Consider the following 19,538-nt stretch of genomic DNA (forward strand, 5'->3'; position numbering starts at 1 on the left):
GAAGCCCCTTTTAAATTGGTGGTGAGTGTAAATCCCCCCTACATTGGTGGCCAGTGTAGAAATTCCCCTTTATTGGTTGTTGATGTAAAATCCTTTCATTCACACTAATAGCCAGTGTGAAGGTCCCCCTTACATTGGTGGTCAGTAGGGATGAGCCGAACACCCCCCTGTTCGGTTCGCACCAGAACTTGCGAACAGGCAAAAAATTTGTTCGAACACGCAAACACCGTTAAAGTCTATGGGACACGAACATGAATAATCAAAAGTGCTAATTTTTGAGAAGAAGAAGAAGAAAGAAGAAGAAGAAAGAAGAAGAAGAAAGAAGAAGAAGGAAGAAGAAGAAAGAAGAAGAAGAATCCTCTCTGCCTTATTCCCCTTAAAGGGATGTATAGGTGTAACAAACCTCGATGTAAGACCTGTCATTTTGTCAATCATGGACAAAAGAGCTTTACCCACAAGGGTAGGGTCTTTTCATTTGAAAATTTTCATAAGTGTTCTAGTGATTATGTGGTTTACTGTCTCATTTGCCCCTGCCAGATGCTATATGTCGGTCGTACTATTCTTCCGTTAAGGCGACGGTTTGGTAGGCACCGCCGCCTTGTTGAACTGGGCAGTGACAAACATAGCGTACCACACCATTTTTTGGAACATCATGTCCACTGTTGGCCTTCGGGTTTGGGTCATTGAGTCCATACCCAGGGGCTCCTCTGAAGCGGAACGTTTCTCGCGTCTGTGTGAACGCGAGATGTTCTGGATATATACCTTGGACACCCTTGCCCCCAATGGTTTAAACGAGGAACTCAAGATTAATACCATTTTATAATTTCTTGTCCCATCTTCCTTTGAGCACATTTGTCAATTCATTTTTTACCATTATTGTTATCTGTAATGCATTTGTTTTTATATATATGCATATAATTTGTTCTATCACTTTTTGCTGTTTTTTGCTGTGTTACAGATGGAAACTGTGTGTATATATGTATACCTAGATGTACTCAGTTTAGGATTATTATTTTATACTACTTACACTCTACACCTAGGTGTTTACTGTAGTTTTTTTGCCAAATTCCCTCATTTTTTTATTTCTTATCTTTGACAGTATTATATTATTATTATCATTCTCACATTTCACAATTTTTTAATATATTATTTATTATCCTTTATTTAATATATTTTTTATATATATATATTTTTTTTTTTTTTATATTTTTTTACTTTAACCCTTTCTTTTTTTTTTTTTTTTTTAAATAATTTTTATTCAAAATTTTGTCAGTTTACAAAGATATACATCATGTTTACATATAGCAGAAGGTATCGTAAACTGAAATAAAAACCAAAACAATAGAGGCTAACAGATTCAAATAACTTTACAGCCTTAGTACAATACCTTGAATTATGAGGAGTAGAGCAAGGCAGGAGAGACTATATACCTCCGCTAGTCACCCCGTTGGGAACTAACTGTGGCTCAGTGGAGGTACAGCCTACACATGCCTATATGTCAACAGCAGTATTAATCATTTTATATCTGTTAGCATTTATATAACAAGAGCGTATAGCTCATAACTAGTAAAAAGTAACTAATGTATGTATTATACAGGATCAATTCAGAAGCCATATAGAAAGGGAAGGATAAGGTTCTTAAAGAGCAGAAAAGCTTGAGATAATTCACCCTAGTGATAGTAAGTGAGATCATATTGGTTTACGATGGGTGTTGTACCAATTGATCCAATGTTGCCAGCGTGGGAGAAATGTGTCATACTTTCCACTAATGGATGCTAGCATCCTCTCATAAGTGTAATGCAAAGATAATGTAGTTACAGTCTCTTCTATCTCTGGTGGATCTAACGATCTCCATTTTCTTAATATTACTAGTTTGGCAGCTAGGAATAAGTGAATAGTAAATTGTCTATACAATGGCGGGATATTTTCTATGCCTATATTTAGGATGGCTAATGAAGAGGAGTTATTTATATTTAGATCTGTTGTTTGACGTAGGATTTTGAAGACGTGGGACCAATATGAGGACAGGTGTTTACATTCCCATAGGATGTAATAGATAGTGCCCGGTTGCCCACAATTCCTCCAACAAGTGGAAGGTGTGGAGCGGTCAAATTTAGCTAATCGATAGGGTGTTAAATACCATCGTTGTGTAATCTTATGTGAGAGTTCCCAGAGGTTGGTGCTTTTGGTAGCCAAATGTATATGTTGCAAAGCCTTGTGCCGTTGTTGTGGGGAAAAGGAGTCGTTGAGATCTCTTTCCCATGCTAGCATGGAGTTCGTTTTGGTAAATATGTTTTTATCATGGAGATAGGTATAGAATAATGATATACCTCCTTTACGAGGTAGTCTGGCATTTAAGTATATATGAATCTGACAAAATAACTTGTAATTGATGTCATGTTTTTTGAGATAAGAAGCAATTCTCAAATGCTGAAATCTGTCTGAAAAAGGGAGGTCATAGGACGATTGTAGATCATCAAACGTTCTAGTATTAGTGCCAGAGTGTACATCTGAAACCCATTGTATTCCTTTCGCTATCCATTTAGTCACGGGTATGTCTGGGATCAAGAGAGCCAATGTTGATATAGGGATTGACAGAGATTTGGTAGGGGATGATCTAGATTTGGTAGTTATCAAGGTCTTCCATGAGTTTAGTGTTGCTAGAATCGGGAGAGAGAGGTCAGAAGGTTTGGATTTAAGATGCATAAAAGCTAACAAATAATCATAGAGGTTGCCTCCTAGTATTGTAGATTGTTCAATAGTGCACCAAAGTGGTGTTTGGTGGTGGGGAAACCACCCTCTTAGTTGTGCTAGGATTGCAGCTAGATGGTAGTCAGCTAATATCGGTAAGCCAACCCCTCCTGCTGTTTTTGTTTTGCGGAGGATGGTTAGAGGGCTTCTAGCTTTTTTGCCTTCCCATAAGTATCTAGAAAGTGTGGATTGTAAAGTTTTAAAGTGTTGTCGAGGGACTGGAATGGGAACTGTATGAAATATATAGAGTACTTGCGGCAGGATTTGCATTTTAAAGGCGGCCAGCCTACCTGACCAAGACAATGTGTGCTTGCTTATGGACTGTAGACCCGTATTTAATGAACGTATCAACAGAAGGTAATTAGCATGAAATAATTGTGCAGGTTGGGATGTTAGTTTAATACCTAAATACGTTTTTTCATGGGAGTCCCATACATACGGGTATCTGTTTTGCAGAATTGTGCTATCGTTTGCCGCTACACCAAGATCCAATATATAAGATTTGGTTTTGTTTACTTTGTAGTATGATATCGAGCCATAGTCATGCAGTAATTGAGATACATGTTGTAGGGATGACACCGGATTTGTTAACATGAGGATCACATTGTCTGCAAAGAGACTTGTGTTTGCGGTTATTGATGGAAAAGCCTTGTATATTAGGGTTTTGCCTTATGCTGGACGCTAGGGGTTCCATTAAGAGGTTGGAGTGGGGAAAGTGGACATCCCTGGCGGGTACCATTTGTGATCTTAAAAGGTTTAGATAGCATACCGGAAGTGTATACCCGGGCTGATGGTGAAGTATATAGAGATAGTATGGCAGACAGTATGTGGCCTTTAAAACCAAATTTTTCCAATGTGCTTGCAAGATATGTCCAATGTACTCTGTCGAACGCCTTCTCTGCATCCAGAGCAAGAAGCAGGGAAGGCGTCCCAAGCTTCTTAGCTATATGAATCACATCTATTAATCTTCTAGTAGCATCAGATGTTTGTCTGCCCTTGGTGAATCCACATTGGTCTGGGTCGATTATAGTAGGGAGAATGTCAATGAGCCTTATTGCTATCATTTTAGCATAAAGCTTTAGCTCAGTATTCAATAATGAAATCGGTCTAAAGTTTTGAGGAGCATCCGGTGTCTTCCCTGGTTTAGGCAACGTAACTATTAAAGCTTCTAACATCTCAGAAAGAAAAAAAGATGAGACGGCAGTGGCTTCAAATACTTTAAGGAGGTATGGTCCTAAATAGTGTTTAAAATTCCTATAATATTCCCCTGTCAGACCATCCGGTCCTGGTGACTTATTGGTGGGGAGAGTGTCAATAACTTTCAGTAACTCAGATAGTGTAAAAGGGGAATTCAAGGCTTGAATTTGAGAAGTGGAGAGACTAGGTAGATTAATATCTTTTAGGAAATCATTTATAGCTTTTTGTGACGGTTGGTCAATAAGACTGTCTTGATTAAGGTTGTAGAGGGATCCGTAGTATTCGCTAAATGCATTGGCAATAATTTGGGGGTCAAATACTTTTTGTTTGGAGGTAGGGCTTATGATGTAAGGTATTTTAGTTTTGAAGCTTTGGCCTTGTAGTTTGCGAGCCAATTCTTTTCCAGCTTTGTTGCTGGTCGAATAGAATGACATTTTAAGTCGTCGTTCCTTTTCCTCAAAGGAATGAAGTAATTCTAATCTGAGATCGTGTCGCAGAGCTGTCAGTTTTTTACTAACCTGGCGTGTAGGGTTTTTTTATCTAGATCCTCTAGAAATTTGATATCTGCAAGAAGGGTATCAAGCCGCTGCTGTCTCTGTTTTTTAAGTTTTGTGGCCAATTGAATAAATATACCTTTAATGTACGCCTTGTGGGCATTCCATAGAACAAACGGATCATTTGTGGAAGAGGAATTGATCTGGAAGTAATCAGACAAGTGGTTTTCTAACAATTTCTTAGTGGCTGGTGTTTGTATTACTTGAGGGCTTGCGTGCCAGATGAATGCCCCATTAGTAGGGTATTTATCCCCAAGTGTCAGGAGGATAGAAGCGTGGTCCGACCAAGTAATGTTATTTATTTTAATTTGAGTTACTTTTTGAAGCAACCACTTGTCCATCAAGACTAGATCGATCCTCGAATAAATACAATGTCTATGAGAATAAAATGTGAAGTCTCGTTCACTAGCATGCGTGCAGCGCCAGCTATCGAACAAATCATGCGATCTTAGGAAAACAGTTAGAGAAGGAGATCTTTTGGAATAGGTCGAGGTAGAGTCCATGTGTGGGTCAGGAGTAATATTAAAGTCCCCACAAATTATAAGGGAACCTTGTGGATTCTTTTCAGCTTTTTCATCAATCTGTTTAGGAAGTGAATTTGTTTGGTATTAGGAACATACACATTCACAAGAGTATAACGGGTGGAATTGATGTTGCATACAAGAATGAGGTACCGGCCTGCTTCGTCGGATATTTTGGAGTGAAGTTGAAACGATATAGAGTCTTTAATAGCCACCATAACCCGTCTCTTTTTCGCATTCATACTGGAGAAGAAATAGTGTTTGAAATTTCTATGAGAGCATTTTGGTGAGGCTGCATGATGGAAGTGTGTCTCTTGAGCGCATAGAATATTGCATTGAGAAGAGTCAACTTCTTTCCAAGAGATGCTCTCTTGGCTGGGTGGTTTAAACCATGGGCGTTGATGGATAATGTTTTAACTGGCATTAGGCATGTTGGAGGGTATGCTATATGTCGAGGGTTGATAGTACTCACGCTCGATGAATGACTTCTGTTCCAGGTTGGCTTTGCCTCTAGAGTATCCCTTGAAGCAGACAGTTAGATTGCAAAAGTTGTACGTTACTTTCCATAATAGCGTAGTTGGGTATGGCTCTGTAGATGGTTGTTGATCCATAAAAACAGTGAAAAACAAAGAACAAAACAAGTTAGAGGGAAAAAAAGGAAAGTTTACAGGGTGATAGGAGAATCCACAGGGGGATTCTTGATCCATAAACACTGTTCAATAAGGTTGAGGGGTATTGGAAAAATTTCCAAGTGTGCCTGCACCGGGGGAGTGTAGACATAAGGATTGAGTAAATCTATTAGGATCAATCAGACATTTGAGCAGGTTTTTTGTCACTTTTCTTTCTTTTTACCACCTGCCATTCTGCCTGCATGTATTGAGGAGAGTCAATTTGTATAGGAGACGGAGATGCTTCCGACAGTATTCCCCATTGCCTGAGGATGTGCAGACCTTCTTCCATGGTGGAGACCGTGGTGGTTGTGCCGTTATGTGTGATTGAGAGCGCAGCCGGATACTTCCACCTGTGAAGTATGTGATGGTTGCGTAGCGCTTTAGTAATGGTGGCTAAATTACGGCGTTTCTGGAGGGTATGCCTAGACAGATCAGGGAGTAGCTGTAGAGAGGCATATTGAGGTGGCCGTTGATCGGGGTTGCGGAATGAAGCCAAAATGGTTTCTTTTGTTTTATAAAAATGGAGTCTTAGCAGAACATCTCTGGGTACATCATCGGGTAAAAAGGATGGTTTTGGTATTCTGTGCACCCTATCTACCGTGAGCTCCAGCGCAGACATTGCGGGGAGCAGCGCTGTGAATAATTCTTGGACATATTGCGGTAGTTGCAATGCAGAGACAGATTCAGGAATGCCTCTTCTTTTGAGGTTATTCCTTCTGGATCTGTCTTCAAGGTCAGATAATTTATCTTTGATCCAGGAAATTTCATCTGAGTGAATGGTATGAGCATCCACCATTTTGTTGAAAGAGGATGCATGTGAGTCCAGAGTGTTCTCAATCTGATTTACCCTTCCTCCCAATGAATGTACTTCTGCCTGACATTTTTGTACTGTCAGCAACATATCTTGATGTAGAGATGACTTCAGGGACATTAGCATCTCTTTGAGTACAGTGTCTGAAACAGGTTGTCCTGAGGTAGGGAATCCCTCTATGGGATCTGGGGTTGCTGAGGCCTGAGAATGTGAGGTAGTGTGTGCGCTCACCTCCATGTCTTGCTGCGGCCGATTTCCCTGTGGAGAAGATGTCCTCTGTCTGGACTTAGCAGGACTCCTGGTAGTGGGGGTGGATGCCGCTGAGGACGATCCGCTGTGCGTGTTCTGTGGATCGGCGTCACTCAGGCCGGGCGGATAGCTCGTGGATGCGGCCTGCTTCTGCTTGCACTTCGGCTGGGTGCCATTTTGATGAGGCCGTGCTGAGGTGGAGAAGTAGCCCGGCAGCTTGCTGAGCTGTGGCGGAGGTTCTTTTCTCCTCCTCGGCATCCCTGGTGGTATAGTAGACTCTGATGTGTCGGATGAAAGAGGATGGCACCTCCGATTGCTCCGATGGAAGCGGATTGCCCCGGTGGTGTGGTGGAGCTCGGAAGCTAAGCGGCCATCTTCGGGCTCGGACGCCACGCCCCTTTATATTTTTTGTTTTAATTTTCATCATTATTATTATTTTTATATTTATTTTCATTTTTATTTTTGTTTTCATTAATATTACTTTCATACATTACTTCCCATTTCCCACTACTGTTTTTATATTATTATTTTTATTAAATTTCATTATAATCCCATTATTTATTATTATTTTTTATTTTTATTTTCATCCTTATTTCATATTTTTCCTATTCTTATTTTTATTTTCATTTTCATGCCTATTTTTAGGGTAGGTCAGCTGGATTTCTATCAGTAATTTATCATTTTAATTCTATTTTAATTCTTAAACTGTTATTGCCATTCACGTCTTATCTAATTTTGGAGTTATGTTTCCCAATTATATCGTGCTATGTCTTGTTTTTATTAATGCCACATATAGAGCTCCCCTTTTTGGCCAGCTGCGTGTGTTTTGCAGCTGGCGCACACACATAAATGCTTTCCCGTCTATTCTCTGCCATCACACTTGAGAAAGGAGAGCGCATGCGCCTTACGGCCGTTGCGCATGCTCTGAAACGCGTTGTGTCTCCTACCTGGCTGACGTCACACGCTGGCTCTGCGAGCTGTCCTCTCCCTCTCTGCATGAGCGGCTGTTCCTGGCCCGGTTCTCTGCACTCATTGCGACCATGGACTAGCGACACCTCCCCAGCTTGCGCTCCATCTGCAGCCCACCATCAGTTATCGTTTTGTGGAGAGCCTTGTTCTTTGCCAATATGTAAGTGGCTATTTTTCCTTTTATCACATTGAATAAAGCATTTTACTTAGGGGCGCTCCTCTCTCTCTTTTTTTCTAGTGGTCATCAACCCTGTCCTCAGGGCCCACTAACAGGCCAGGTTTTATGTATTACCTGTGGGAGATGCAGACTAGAATACTGCAATCACTGAGCAGCAAATGATATCACCTGTGATGTATTTCAGTTATCTTGCAAACCTGGCCTGTTAGTGGGCCAGGGTTGATGACCATTGTATTAGACCTTCCTTCTAATATGCGTATCTTAAATGTATTTCATGTCTCCTTATTAAAACCTTAGGTCTGCAACCGCTCTACCACCTCGGAGCCTCGTCCTCACCCTGTACAGGTTGAGAACCATGAGGAGTATGAAGTACAGTCCATTGTTGACTCCCGTAGGTTCCGTGGACGCATACAGTACCTGGTGCATTGGAAAGGATACGGTCCGGAGGAACGCTCTTGGGTCTCATCCTCGAACGTACATGCCCCTGTCCTCCTCCGTGACTTCCATAGACGTTTTCCCTTCAAGCCTGGTGGTCCTCCAAGGGGGAGGGGTCATTGAGGAGGGGGTACTGTCAAGGCTGGGCTCAGCCCTTCCTTCTCTGAGCTGGCTGCTCAGCTGTCGGCTAATTGCCAGCTCCTATCTCTCCACAGAGACTCACCTGTTAATGATATCCTGCTCGTCAGTCCTGCCTACTTAAGCTGTCCAGCCCAGATGATCTCTGCCTTTGCCTTGGTCACATCTCTAGAGACGCTCTCCTGTGTTCCTGTTGAAGACTTGCTTGGCTGACATTCCTTCTGGCTCCAGATCCTGCTTGTTGTTCTACTACGCTCATCTCTGGCTCCCTGACGTTTTGGCTTGTCTGACTATCCATTCCTGCACTCTGGCTATGTTTTGACTATGTTTACTCTGTTTACCTTTTTTTATTATTATTAAACAAGTGAGGTTTAACTGTACTTCTGTCTCAGTCTGATTCATGGTTTCTGATCGTTGGATGAGAAGGCCTGGCTCGCAGTCTCCACTCTAATTCATCGCAAAGGTGTTCTATCGGGTTAAGGTCAGGACTCCGTGCAGGCCAGTCAAGTTCCTCCACCCCAAACTCGCTCATCCATGTCTTTATGGACCTTGCTTTGTACACTGATGAGCAGTCATGTTGGAACAGTAATGGGCCATTCCCAAACTGTTCCCACAAAGTAGGTAGTATGAAATTGTCCAAAATGTCTTGGTATGCTGATGCCTTAAGATGTCTACACTGACCTGGATGTACTGTTTGATTAAGCATCTATGTGGCAAATGAGGTTTACTGTTGAAAAATGTAACACAGCACCTCTTCTTAAAAGGACAGTGTCACCATACTTTAGGATACAATTTGGGTACTTACACCCTGTATTGTGGGATCCCCTTTAAACTTGAACACTTCAACACAGGAACTTTGGGCCCCAATAATTAAACTACACTGGCTAGGTAGAGGGCTTTGGAGAGACTGAAGGACTTTTAGCTTTCATTACCACCTCTTTATTTAGGACCTCTCTACTTCAAGACAGCCCATAGATAAGTCTTTTTTTTTCTTACTACCAGCTAGTTTAGCGAAAAAAAAAAAATGACTTGATTCCCCCATCCACCCATCCACAAAATCAATGTGGATGGGGGAATTCTTTCTTTTGAGCCTTTGTATTCTGACAGCGGGGAGACTTCTCTGCCTTCAGAATACACTAATCAGCACTGCTGGCTATAGCCGGCAGCACTGATTGAGAGGCAAAAATCTGACAAGGTGGTCGTAGAGAAATCAATTGGTAGATTGACTTCTCTACGACCACCCTGCCCATACGTGGATCAAAATTCTGGCCCCTGCTGAACCAACTAAATTTCGATCCATGTATGGCCAGCTTAAGGGTTCAGGAGCAGAGACACTTGGCCCTACAGTTATTTGTGGTGTTGTATAAACCTATGATCTGTTATTGATTATTGCTATAACTAATTTAGCCTTGGTGTGCCAAAGGGTATGGCATTGCCTGAATGGTTGTTGTCACCCAGAATCAGGGGACCCAAGCAACATCTGCTCCTTTGGAGTAAGTGCTACTTAAACTTGTATGTATTTTACAATCTAATCTACATCTGGATTAGTCAATGATGGAGAAGGATCTGGGTGTTCTGGGAGATCACAAACTTAAAGTATATGAAAACTACTTATGTTCTTCTCTTAACATATGTTCTTTTTTTTTATAGAATGTCACACACAAAAATCTCAAGATGCCTGGTGATCCTTCTAGTCTCCTGGGTGTTGTGTAACTGCTTCTCCTTGATGAATGCTAATTTCAGCTTGACCTACTGAGCTCTGTGAAGAGAAATCTGTTTTTTTTTTTCCAGAAAAGCAGGTGATTTTAGTGTGGTAAACACATGACAAGAAGCCTAGAGCCCCACCTGCTACTTTGAAATGAAAATGTATATGCAATGTTTCCAGTTTCCAGATTTACTCTCTCTATTTTACCTGTACACCATTATCACAGAAAGTGAACGAAAATCCCAAATTTCAGGCTTTCCCCAAAACAGGAATAGAGGGAAAATCTTCCATTGGGAACAATAGCTCTAATGACCACCAGGGAATCCCTTAATTTGGAAGGATTTCCTCTCACTTCCTGTTTTGGCTATGGGACTGGAAGTGAAGGGAAATCTCCCCAATGGAACACAGATGAGTTATAACCCTCCCTATTTGAATCTAAAACGAAAAAGTTTTGCCTTTTGTTGTACTTTAACATTTTTTTAAAAAATTTTCTTGAAGAAAACATATGCAATATCATATATATTCGTTAACGGCCATGTTTAGGCCTTATGGTGTACCCACTACAATCTTATTGTACAGAGATTGCACAGTCTCCTTAAATTTACCAAAACTATGTAATATAAGGACAAACCTAAACAATCCATCCAATTTTTATCCAGTAAGGCAGTCATTTACATTACATATTTGTACACTGTATAGTATAGATCCAAAGAAGATTGTATAACTGGATTGTATAGCATATGGTAAGCTTTATCTCTGCACTAGTTCAGAATAAGGACCAACCAGTACTTTCAAAACCAACAGTACAATTAGTAAAACTTTTGCAAACATGAAATGCTAAGTGTACATCCTAAAGTAAGCTAAATCCTGTAAAGAATGCTCGAGACATGTTTCTCTTCATTGTTGTAAGCTCTAAAATTCAAAAGAGCATTTCTAAAGGGTTTTGAATCCAAATATTAAAAAAGAAACACATTTCAAAACATAAAAGTTACCTTTTAACAAGGGTCTTCTCTAGGCTGTTGAGAAATGAGAAATCCCTGTTGAATGACTGAAGAATTGCTATTGATTGACAATCAAAATTCTTTGGTTTGGTACAAAAGTATGATTCATTTTCTTTTTCGTATCTATATTCACACACATCTTTTATTCCATTTAGTTGAAATCCACATTCGGTCTTGACTTGTTGCGTTCCATTTATAAAGGTTCCTATGAAGTAAACAAGGCCATAGCCCTGGTTTCTTGCCCTCCACAGTGCCGAAACAGCTTCACTGGGGTGGTGAAGAGCTAAAGATACGTAAACTCTCCCTTCCCAAAATAAAGTGAAATAGACATGGTATGTTCCATTATTAAAATCTTCAACTTTGCCTGTTGCTCCAGCATTAAGATTTGTTGAAAATATTTTTGCTTTTATAAAGTCTCCTCCGTAGGTTTTTTTGTTACCTAAATGGTCAAACATCTCTATTTGCACAATTAATGTCTCCCCAACACAATATTTCTGTCTTGTATTATACAGAAAGGCTCTGCTCTTCTTGCCACTTGTTGTTTTGTCAAAGTTTGTAACTGTAATGGTAGGGATAATAGCAGATATTTTGTTAAAAATCCTAATCTCATCTTCTGTTGGGGCCGTGCCTTTAAAGAATGTTTTCTGTACAGTTTCAGTAGGCTTAGCTGGGACAATCTATAAAGCAAAAGTCAAGTATTAAACTAACTTTTTGTGGTTATGTAGATGTTTCAGCATAGTACAACCCCTCAGCATAATGTAATTTGCAGTTACAGACTAGAGTGTGTGCTTCCTTAAGGGATCCAGCAGCCCAAGAGAAGAGGTATAAAAACATCTCTCGGAACCTGGTCAAGTATTCACTGGACTGGATTTCAGATAATGAAAACCTTCCTCAAGCATGGCAGACAAAATTGTCCTTTACTGGGTGGATAAAAAAGATATTGCTGATACCTGCTTGTGTAATCTCTAGCTCAAAAAAAAAAAAAAAAAGGTACCGCTGGGTGAAGAATGGCCAAAGCCACCAAAGCCCATTTGGAACATCCCTTAATAAGTGAACTCCCACTTTCATTCCTATCCTGTCTTTTAATCTTTGTCTGAGTCTGGGTAATATTGGCAGGGTGTCATTACTTCACCTTTACACTTTAAAAACAACTCGGACGCAACAACCCAACATTCGCTGAGATCATCTTATTTTACAGTGATCAGTGATCAAGCTTTTCAGATCTCCTTTCCAATCAAACCAGGACACAGGTGAATAGGGGAGGGGGATAGGTGTGATGAGTCTTCTTTTTTGTTAAATTCAGGATGCAAATAATATATACCTCCTTTTGGCTTCCAGTGGTACTAAGGAACTCAGGGCACATTTTGGGGTTCCCCTCTTGAAGCACCTGCTCATTGCTGAAGGGTAAGTGAAATGTCATCAACAGAGAAGATGCGTGCAAGTTTACAGTCCTCTTACTGCATTTGCACAGTGTGATGTCTTTCAGGAGGAGTAGGTAGAGACACTTTTTTAAAAAAAAAACCATGATGTCCTCTGCTTTGACCAACACCATGGCTCGAAGGATGCAAAGGCAGTCAGTGGCTTCTCTATATCAAACCTTGGAGTTTTTCATAGGACAGATAAATCTATGCACAATAAATAAATCTAGGTATGAATCTTCAAAACCAGGGTCTCTGTAAAGTAATTGTACCCTCTAGTGTAGAGTGCTAGGTTGTACATAACATAGGTTTTTTGTAATGTAGGTGAATTGTTTGGCTTGGCTGGCAGCCCCCCTTACTTGCTGGAACCTTGGAAAAGTTTCCAGAAGAATGGGAGGGAAGTTAGGAGGAGCTGCCTGGAGTATGAAGGAGGGCCCCAGCCAATCCCCAGCAATGGGCTGGCAGGGGGTAGGCCTCTCTTAAATACTCAGAGTCAGGCCAGCAGGGGCAGTGTGGAGTTCGGGTCGGAGCTGGAGATAGAGTGCTGAGGAGGCTGTCGGAGGAACTTGAGGTAGCCCCCTAGTCTGGGGGGGTGACCTTGGGACTGGGACTCGGGTACTGGAGGGATCCTCTCAAAACACATGGAGGAGTCCTGTCCAGAGGCACGGAAGCAAGAGTGAGGACAGCAGGAGCCAGCGAGCACATCCGGGAGATCTCCAGGGAGAAGACAGTCGGTGGCTGGTGAGTGAGACAGTCTGGGAGGACTGTGACAAGTAGCCAGGTGGCTAGTGAAAGGGGTAGCTGCAGCCAGATGGGCTGGCAGTGCCTGAAGAGGTGGTGCATAGCTGCCAACTGTCCCGGATTTCCCGGGACATTCCCGGGACTTGGACTTCATTCCCGGATTTGTGGTGTCCCGGGAAATGTCCCGAAAAATCCGGTTCCCGTTTTTGAATCCGCAGCCGCCGCCGCCGAGGTCAGCGGCCGGCCGCCATTTTGTGGAAGTTCAGGAAGATGGCTGGGGGGGGCTAGACGAAGCTTCTGCGTCGCCGCCCACCCCCTGCCTCGGCCCGCCCCGCTCCGCCTCGCCCCGCTCCGCCTCGGCCCGCCCCGCTCCGCCTCGCCCCGCTCCGCCTCGGCCCGCCTACCCCCCGCCCCGCTGCCAGTCTGATATGGAAAGGGGCGGGGGTTCTAGGTGGGGGGGAGCGCGCGCACCGCTGTGGGACACCTGAGGTGAGTGGTGGGGGCACTGGGGACACCTGATGTGAGTGGGGGGGCACTGGGGACACCTGATGTGAGTGGGGGGGCACTGGGGACACCTGATGTGAGGGGGGGGCACTGGGGACACCTGATGTGAGGGGGGGGCACTGGGGACACCTGATGTGAGTGGGGGGGGCACTGGGGACACCTGATGTGAGTGGGGGGGCACTGGGGACTCCTGATGTGAGTGGGGGGGGCACTGGGGACACCTGATGTGAGGGGGGGCACTGGGGACACCTGATGTGAGGGGGGGGCACTGGGGACACCTGATGTGAGGGGGCACTGGGGACACCTGATGTGAGGGGGGGGCACTGGGGACACCTGATGTGAGGGGGGCACTGGGAACTCCTAATGTGAGGGGGAGCTCCGCCGGGGACACCTGATGTGAGGGGGAGCTCCGCCGGGGACACCTGATGTGAGGGGGAGCTCCGCCGGGGACACCTGATGTGAGGGGGAGCTCCGCCGGGGACACCTGATGTGAGGGGGAGCTCCGCCGGGGACACCTGATGTGAGGGGGGGCTCCGCCGGGGACTCCTGAATGTGAGGGGGGCTCCGCCGGGGACTCCTGATGTGAGGGGGGGCTCCGCCGGGGACTCCTGATGTGAGGGGGGCTCCGCCGGGGACTCCTGATGTGAGGGGGGGCTCCGCCGGGGACACCTGATGTGAGGGGGAGCTCCGCCGGGGACTCCTGATGTGAGGGGGGCTCCGCCGGGGACTCCTGATGTGAGGGGGGGCTCCGCTGGGGACTCCTGATGTGAGGGGGGCTCCGCCGGGGACTCCTGATGTGAGGGGGGCTCCGCCGGGGACTCCTGATGTGAGGGGGGGCTCCGCCGGGGACTCCTGATGTGAGGGGGGCTCCGCCGGGGACTCCTGATGTGAGGGGGGCTCCGCCGGGGACTCCTGATGTGAGGGGGGGCTCCGCCGGGGACTCCTGGTGTGAGGGGGAGCTCCGCCGGGGACTCCTGGTGTGAGGGGGGGCTCCGCCGGTGACTCCTGATGTGTGGGGGGCTCCGCCGGGGACTCCTGATGTGAGGGGGGGCTCCGCCGGGGACTCCTGATGTGAGGGGGGGCTCCGCCGGGGACTCCTGATGTGAGGGGTGGCTCCGCCGGGGACTCCTGATGTGAGGGGGGGCTCCGCCGGGGACTCCTGATGTGAGGGGGGCTCCGTCGGGGACTCCTGATGTGAGGGGGGGCTCCGCCGGGAACTCCTGGTGTGAGGGGGGGCTCCGCCGGGGGCCCCTGGTGTGAGGGGGGGCTCCGCTGGGGACATCTGATGCAAGGACGGACTCTGCTCGGACATCTGAAGCAAGGACGGACGGCTGGTGGCAGGCGACGTGGCTGGTGACACGCTCAGGGATCCCACTGATTCTGCATTATGGTGAGTTGAATGATTTCATTTTATATTACAATATAATAATAGAAATAATGCGCTTCAATCATCCTGACACCATAACAACCATGGTGCTGGGATGATTGAAGTGCTAACACCAGGTGTTTGGAGTATCTTTATCTGCTGATTGTTAAACTTTCTAGAATACACATATTTCTATTGTGTAGGATCTAGGGCTGCTGTCCCGTCATTTCCCTCTCTCTCCCCCTCTCTCCCCCTCTCCATCCCTCATTCATTTCAGACTCTAACCACACCCTATAGAGCCACGCCCATTTAAGCCACGCCCACAATTTCGCGTAAACCACGCCCATTTTCCACGGCGGCGCGCGAAGCGCGCTGCACTTGTCTGTTTTTGCTAGGCCACGCCTGCTGAGAAATGCCCCGCCCCCTAATTATTGGACAGCTCCGCCTACAGCCACAAAAGTGTCCCACATTTTTTTTTTACAATGTTGGCAACTATGGTGGTGCTGGGATCAGTAGCCACAGGAACGTAGCTGGACACTGAATGTAGCTGGACACTGGGACTTTTTCTACACACCCTGCCTGTAAAAGGGTCTTTGCTTGATCTGGCTGAGTGCCTTGCAAACTGTGTTCCAGCTGGATTTGAGTTGTTCTGCAAGCAAGTAATGTGCTGGGGGAAGAGGAGTATATGTCGAGTGTGTATAGTTAAAGTGTCCCTGAAGAGACTTTGTTCCAGTCAAGTGGGCATCCCATAATAGCCCTATCCCCATAAAAAAAACACTAAATAAAAAAAACAAAACAAAGCTACATAGACTGTTTCCTGTCTCAAGCAAGCCTGTGAAAAATTTGGTGTGCCTGGCTGTGCAGGGTGGGGGATCCCTTTCACCAGCGGTTCCTACGGGGGATGCGCTACATAATGGTAATTGGCAAGTACACATACATTTCTATTAAGAACCTATAGAACCAAAAGACTTACCACAACCATTAGATTTCGATAATGAATAATGGCGCTTATAATGATAATGTTTAGGAATAGGAAAATTAGGGTGAATTTATGGCTCCACAAAGACTTCATCTTGTCATAAACCCTAGAAAAGAATTGTGTTGTCTTGGTTAGGCTAGATTGGCAATGGGAGAAATTCTCACTTGCATTCAAATTGGGCACTTAAAATTTCTAAGATACGTCAACCTGAAAAACTTAATTCAGTGTGGGTTAGGGAGGCAAGTCTTTTTAAAGCTGTATTCCAGGCAGACAGTACACAGTTGAACTATAAGAGAATTGAAATTGAAAATCTGTTCAGCCAGTCTTTTGAACTGTAGCAGGACACACAGCTAGGTCTGCAACCTCACTCGAAACCTCACTGGAAATCACTGCAGTTGAGTTGCAGACCAGGCCTTTTTCTGACATTTGTTGTTTACAAGTTAAATTAGTATTTTTTTGCTAGAAAACTACTTAGAACCCCCAAACATTATATATACATTTTTAGCAGAGACCCTAGAGAATAAAATAGAGGTTGTTGCAATATTTTATGTCACACTGTATTTGCGCAGCGTTTAAACTTAATTTTTTGGGAAAAAAATACACTTTCATTAATTTAAAAAAAGTTAGCCCAATTTTTTTGCAGAATGTGAAAGATGATGTTACCCTAGATACTTAACATGTAATGCTTCAAAATTGCGCATGCTCGTGGAATGGTGACAATCTATGGTACTTAAAAATCTCCATAGGCGACGCTTTCAATTTTTTTACAGGTTACCTGTTTAGAGTTACAGAGGAGGTCTATTGCTAGAATTATTTCTCTTGCTCTAACGATCATGGTAATACCTCACATATGCGATTTGAACACCGTTTACATATGTAGGTGTGACTTACGTATTCATTCGCTTCTGCACACAAGCTCAGAGGGATGGGTTGCTTTCAATTTTTTTCTTTTTTCTTATTTATTTTAATTTTATTTTTTTATTTTTACACTGTCCCTTTAAAAAAATTGTTATCACTTTTAGTCCTATTACAAGGAATGTAAAAATCACATTTAATAGAAATAAGCATGACAGGTCCTCTTTATTGTGAGATCTGATGTCAAATAAACCTCAGATCTTACATTTACACTACACAAAAAAAAAGAAAATGTAATTTTACATTCACTAATAAAAAAAATTGGCCCTTTAAGGCCATTAGGCAGAAGTGACGTCAGACGCTACTCCAGTCCTCCAAGGGCATATGGTTGAGTGGGGGCCATCTTGCCCTCACTCAACGTCCTGCCCATCGTTTCACGGGATTGGATAGTTTTTGCCACTACCGACGCCGTGGCGAATCCGCCACTGGGACCACTTTTATGTAAAAGAGGATCACCCACTGTTTAAAAAAAAACTAGGGTTATGGCAGCTGCTGCCATAACCACAGTATATAACGTTGACGTATATATATATACAGTGGGCGGTCCATAAGTCAACACAGCTTGGTCCAGGGCTAGCTCTAGCCTTTATTTAGGCAATGAAGGACCAGCATCAAGTTACTTTCTAGATTTCACAAAATTCACAAAGTGGGTCATACCAAGTTAGTGTAGAAGGTCAGGCCCACAGTTTACTTCTGTAGCACTCCAATGGGATCCACAAAAAGGATTACTTGTCCCGTTTTGGCACTTTTGTTGGTGGAAGAGCATATTGTGTAGATACAATTCAGCCATTATAAATCTGCTACCAGAATCAGGCAATAGTTTGCCGCCTCTTCTAGCCATCTGTTCTAGATATAGTTACATAGTTACATAGTAGGTGAGGCTGAAAAAAGACACAAGTCCAACCTATGTGTGTGATTATATGTATTACATTGTATAATATATGTATTACACATATATCCATGTATGTTGCGGTCGTTCAGGTGCTTATCTAATAGTTTTTTGAAACTATCGATGCTCCCGCTGAGACCACCACCTGTGGAAGGAAATTCCGCATCCTTGCTGCTCTTACAGTAAATAACCCTCTACGCAGTTTAACCACTTACGGAGTTTTACATCGGTATTTTGAAGAGAAATATCATTGTTACGGCAGCAGCTAGCTGGTCCTCTTTCAGATATAAGTGGTCTCTGCGGCGGATTCACCTCGAGATCCCTTTTTTCGGTGGCGGGAGAAAGGGCCCCTCTCCCGTCGAGCTCCGGGGCCCTCCGCCGCTTACCGGAGCCGTTGGTAGCAGCGGAGGCGATCGGGTCCTTCTCCTGGCTAGACATTGAGGCACGTGAGGGGAAGATGGCCCCACCTGTCTCCATATCATTGCAGGGTGGAAGTGACGTCAAAACGTCTCTTCCACCCATAGCTCTTAAAGGGCCTTTTTTTTTTCATTTTTCAAATGACAGATGTATTTTTTTATTTTTTTTTATTGCATTTTAGTGTAAATATGAGATGTGAGGTCTTTTTGACCCCAGATTTCATATTTAAGAGGTACTGTCATGCTTTTTTTCTATTACAAGGGATGTTTACATTCCTTGCATTAGGAATAAAAGTGACACCATTTTTTTACCACTTCAGCCCTGGAAGATTTTACCCCCTTCCTGACCAGAGCACTTTTTGCGATTCGGCACTGCGGCGCTTTAACTGACAATTGCGCGGTCGTGCGACACTGCTCCCAAACAAAATTGACGTCCTTTTTTTCCCACAAATAGAGCTTTCTTTTGGTGGTATTTGATCACCTCTGCGGTTTTTATTTTTTGTGCTATAAACAATAAAATAACATCAATTTTTAAAAAAAAACGCATTATTTTTTACTTTTGCTATAATAAATATCCCCAAAAAATACATAGAAAAACATTTTTTTTTCCTCAGTTTAGGCCGATACGTATTATTCTACATATTTATGGTAAAAAAAAAATCGCAATAAGTGTTTATTGATTGGTTTGCGCAAAAGTTATAGCGTCTACAAAATAGAGGTTAGTTTTATGGCATTTTTATTAATATTTTTTTTTACTAGTAATGGTGGCGATCAGCGATTTTTATCATGACTGCGACATTATGGTGGACGCATCGGACAATTTTGACACATTTTCGGGACCATTGGCATTAATACAGCGATCAATGCTAAAAAATTGCATTGATTACTGTAAAAATGTCACTGGCAGTGAAGGGGTTAACCACCAGGTGGCGCTGTACGGGTTACGTGTGTCCTAGGGAGTGATTCTAACTGTGGGGGGAAGGGGCTGTGTGTGACACATCACTGATCACCGCTCCTGATTACAGGGAGTGTGATCAGTGACAGTGTCATTAGGCAGAACAGGGAGATGCTTGTTTACATTACACATCCGACCATCCCACCAGCAAACAGATCCAGTGTGTTGTATCCCG

The 19,538-nt window shown here is 43.7% G+C and overlaps 1 protein-coding gene across 3 annotated transcripts in view; it reads right to left on the reverse strand.

Moving 5' to 3' along the window:
* LOC141114270 (NXPE family member 2-like) overlaps window positions 1-19,538 on the reverse strand; it is a 127,259-nt gene that overhangs the window by 14,393 nt on the left and 93,328 nt on the right. For all 3 annotated transcript variants that reach the window (XM_073607856.1, XM_073607858.1, XM_073607857.1), the window contains 2 exons: window positions 16,183-16,294; window positions 11,172-11,857 (listed from right to left, as the gene is read on the reverse strand). In XM_073607856.1, coding sequence (XP_073463957.1) covers window positions 11,172-11,857; window positions 16,183-16,294 — 798 coding nt within the window. The remainder of the gene's footprint in view (window positions 1-11,171; window positions 11,858-16,182; window positions 16,295-19,538) is intronic.

Source organism: Aquarana catesbeiana, linkage group LG12 (assembly GCF_042186555.1).
Source record: "Aquarana catesbeiana isolate 2022-GZ linkage group LG12, ASM4218655v1, whole genome shotgun sequence".
Taxonomy (NCBI): Eukaryota; Metazoa; Chordata; class Amphibia; order Anura; family Ranidae; genus Aquarana; species Aquarana catesbeiana.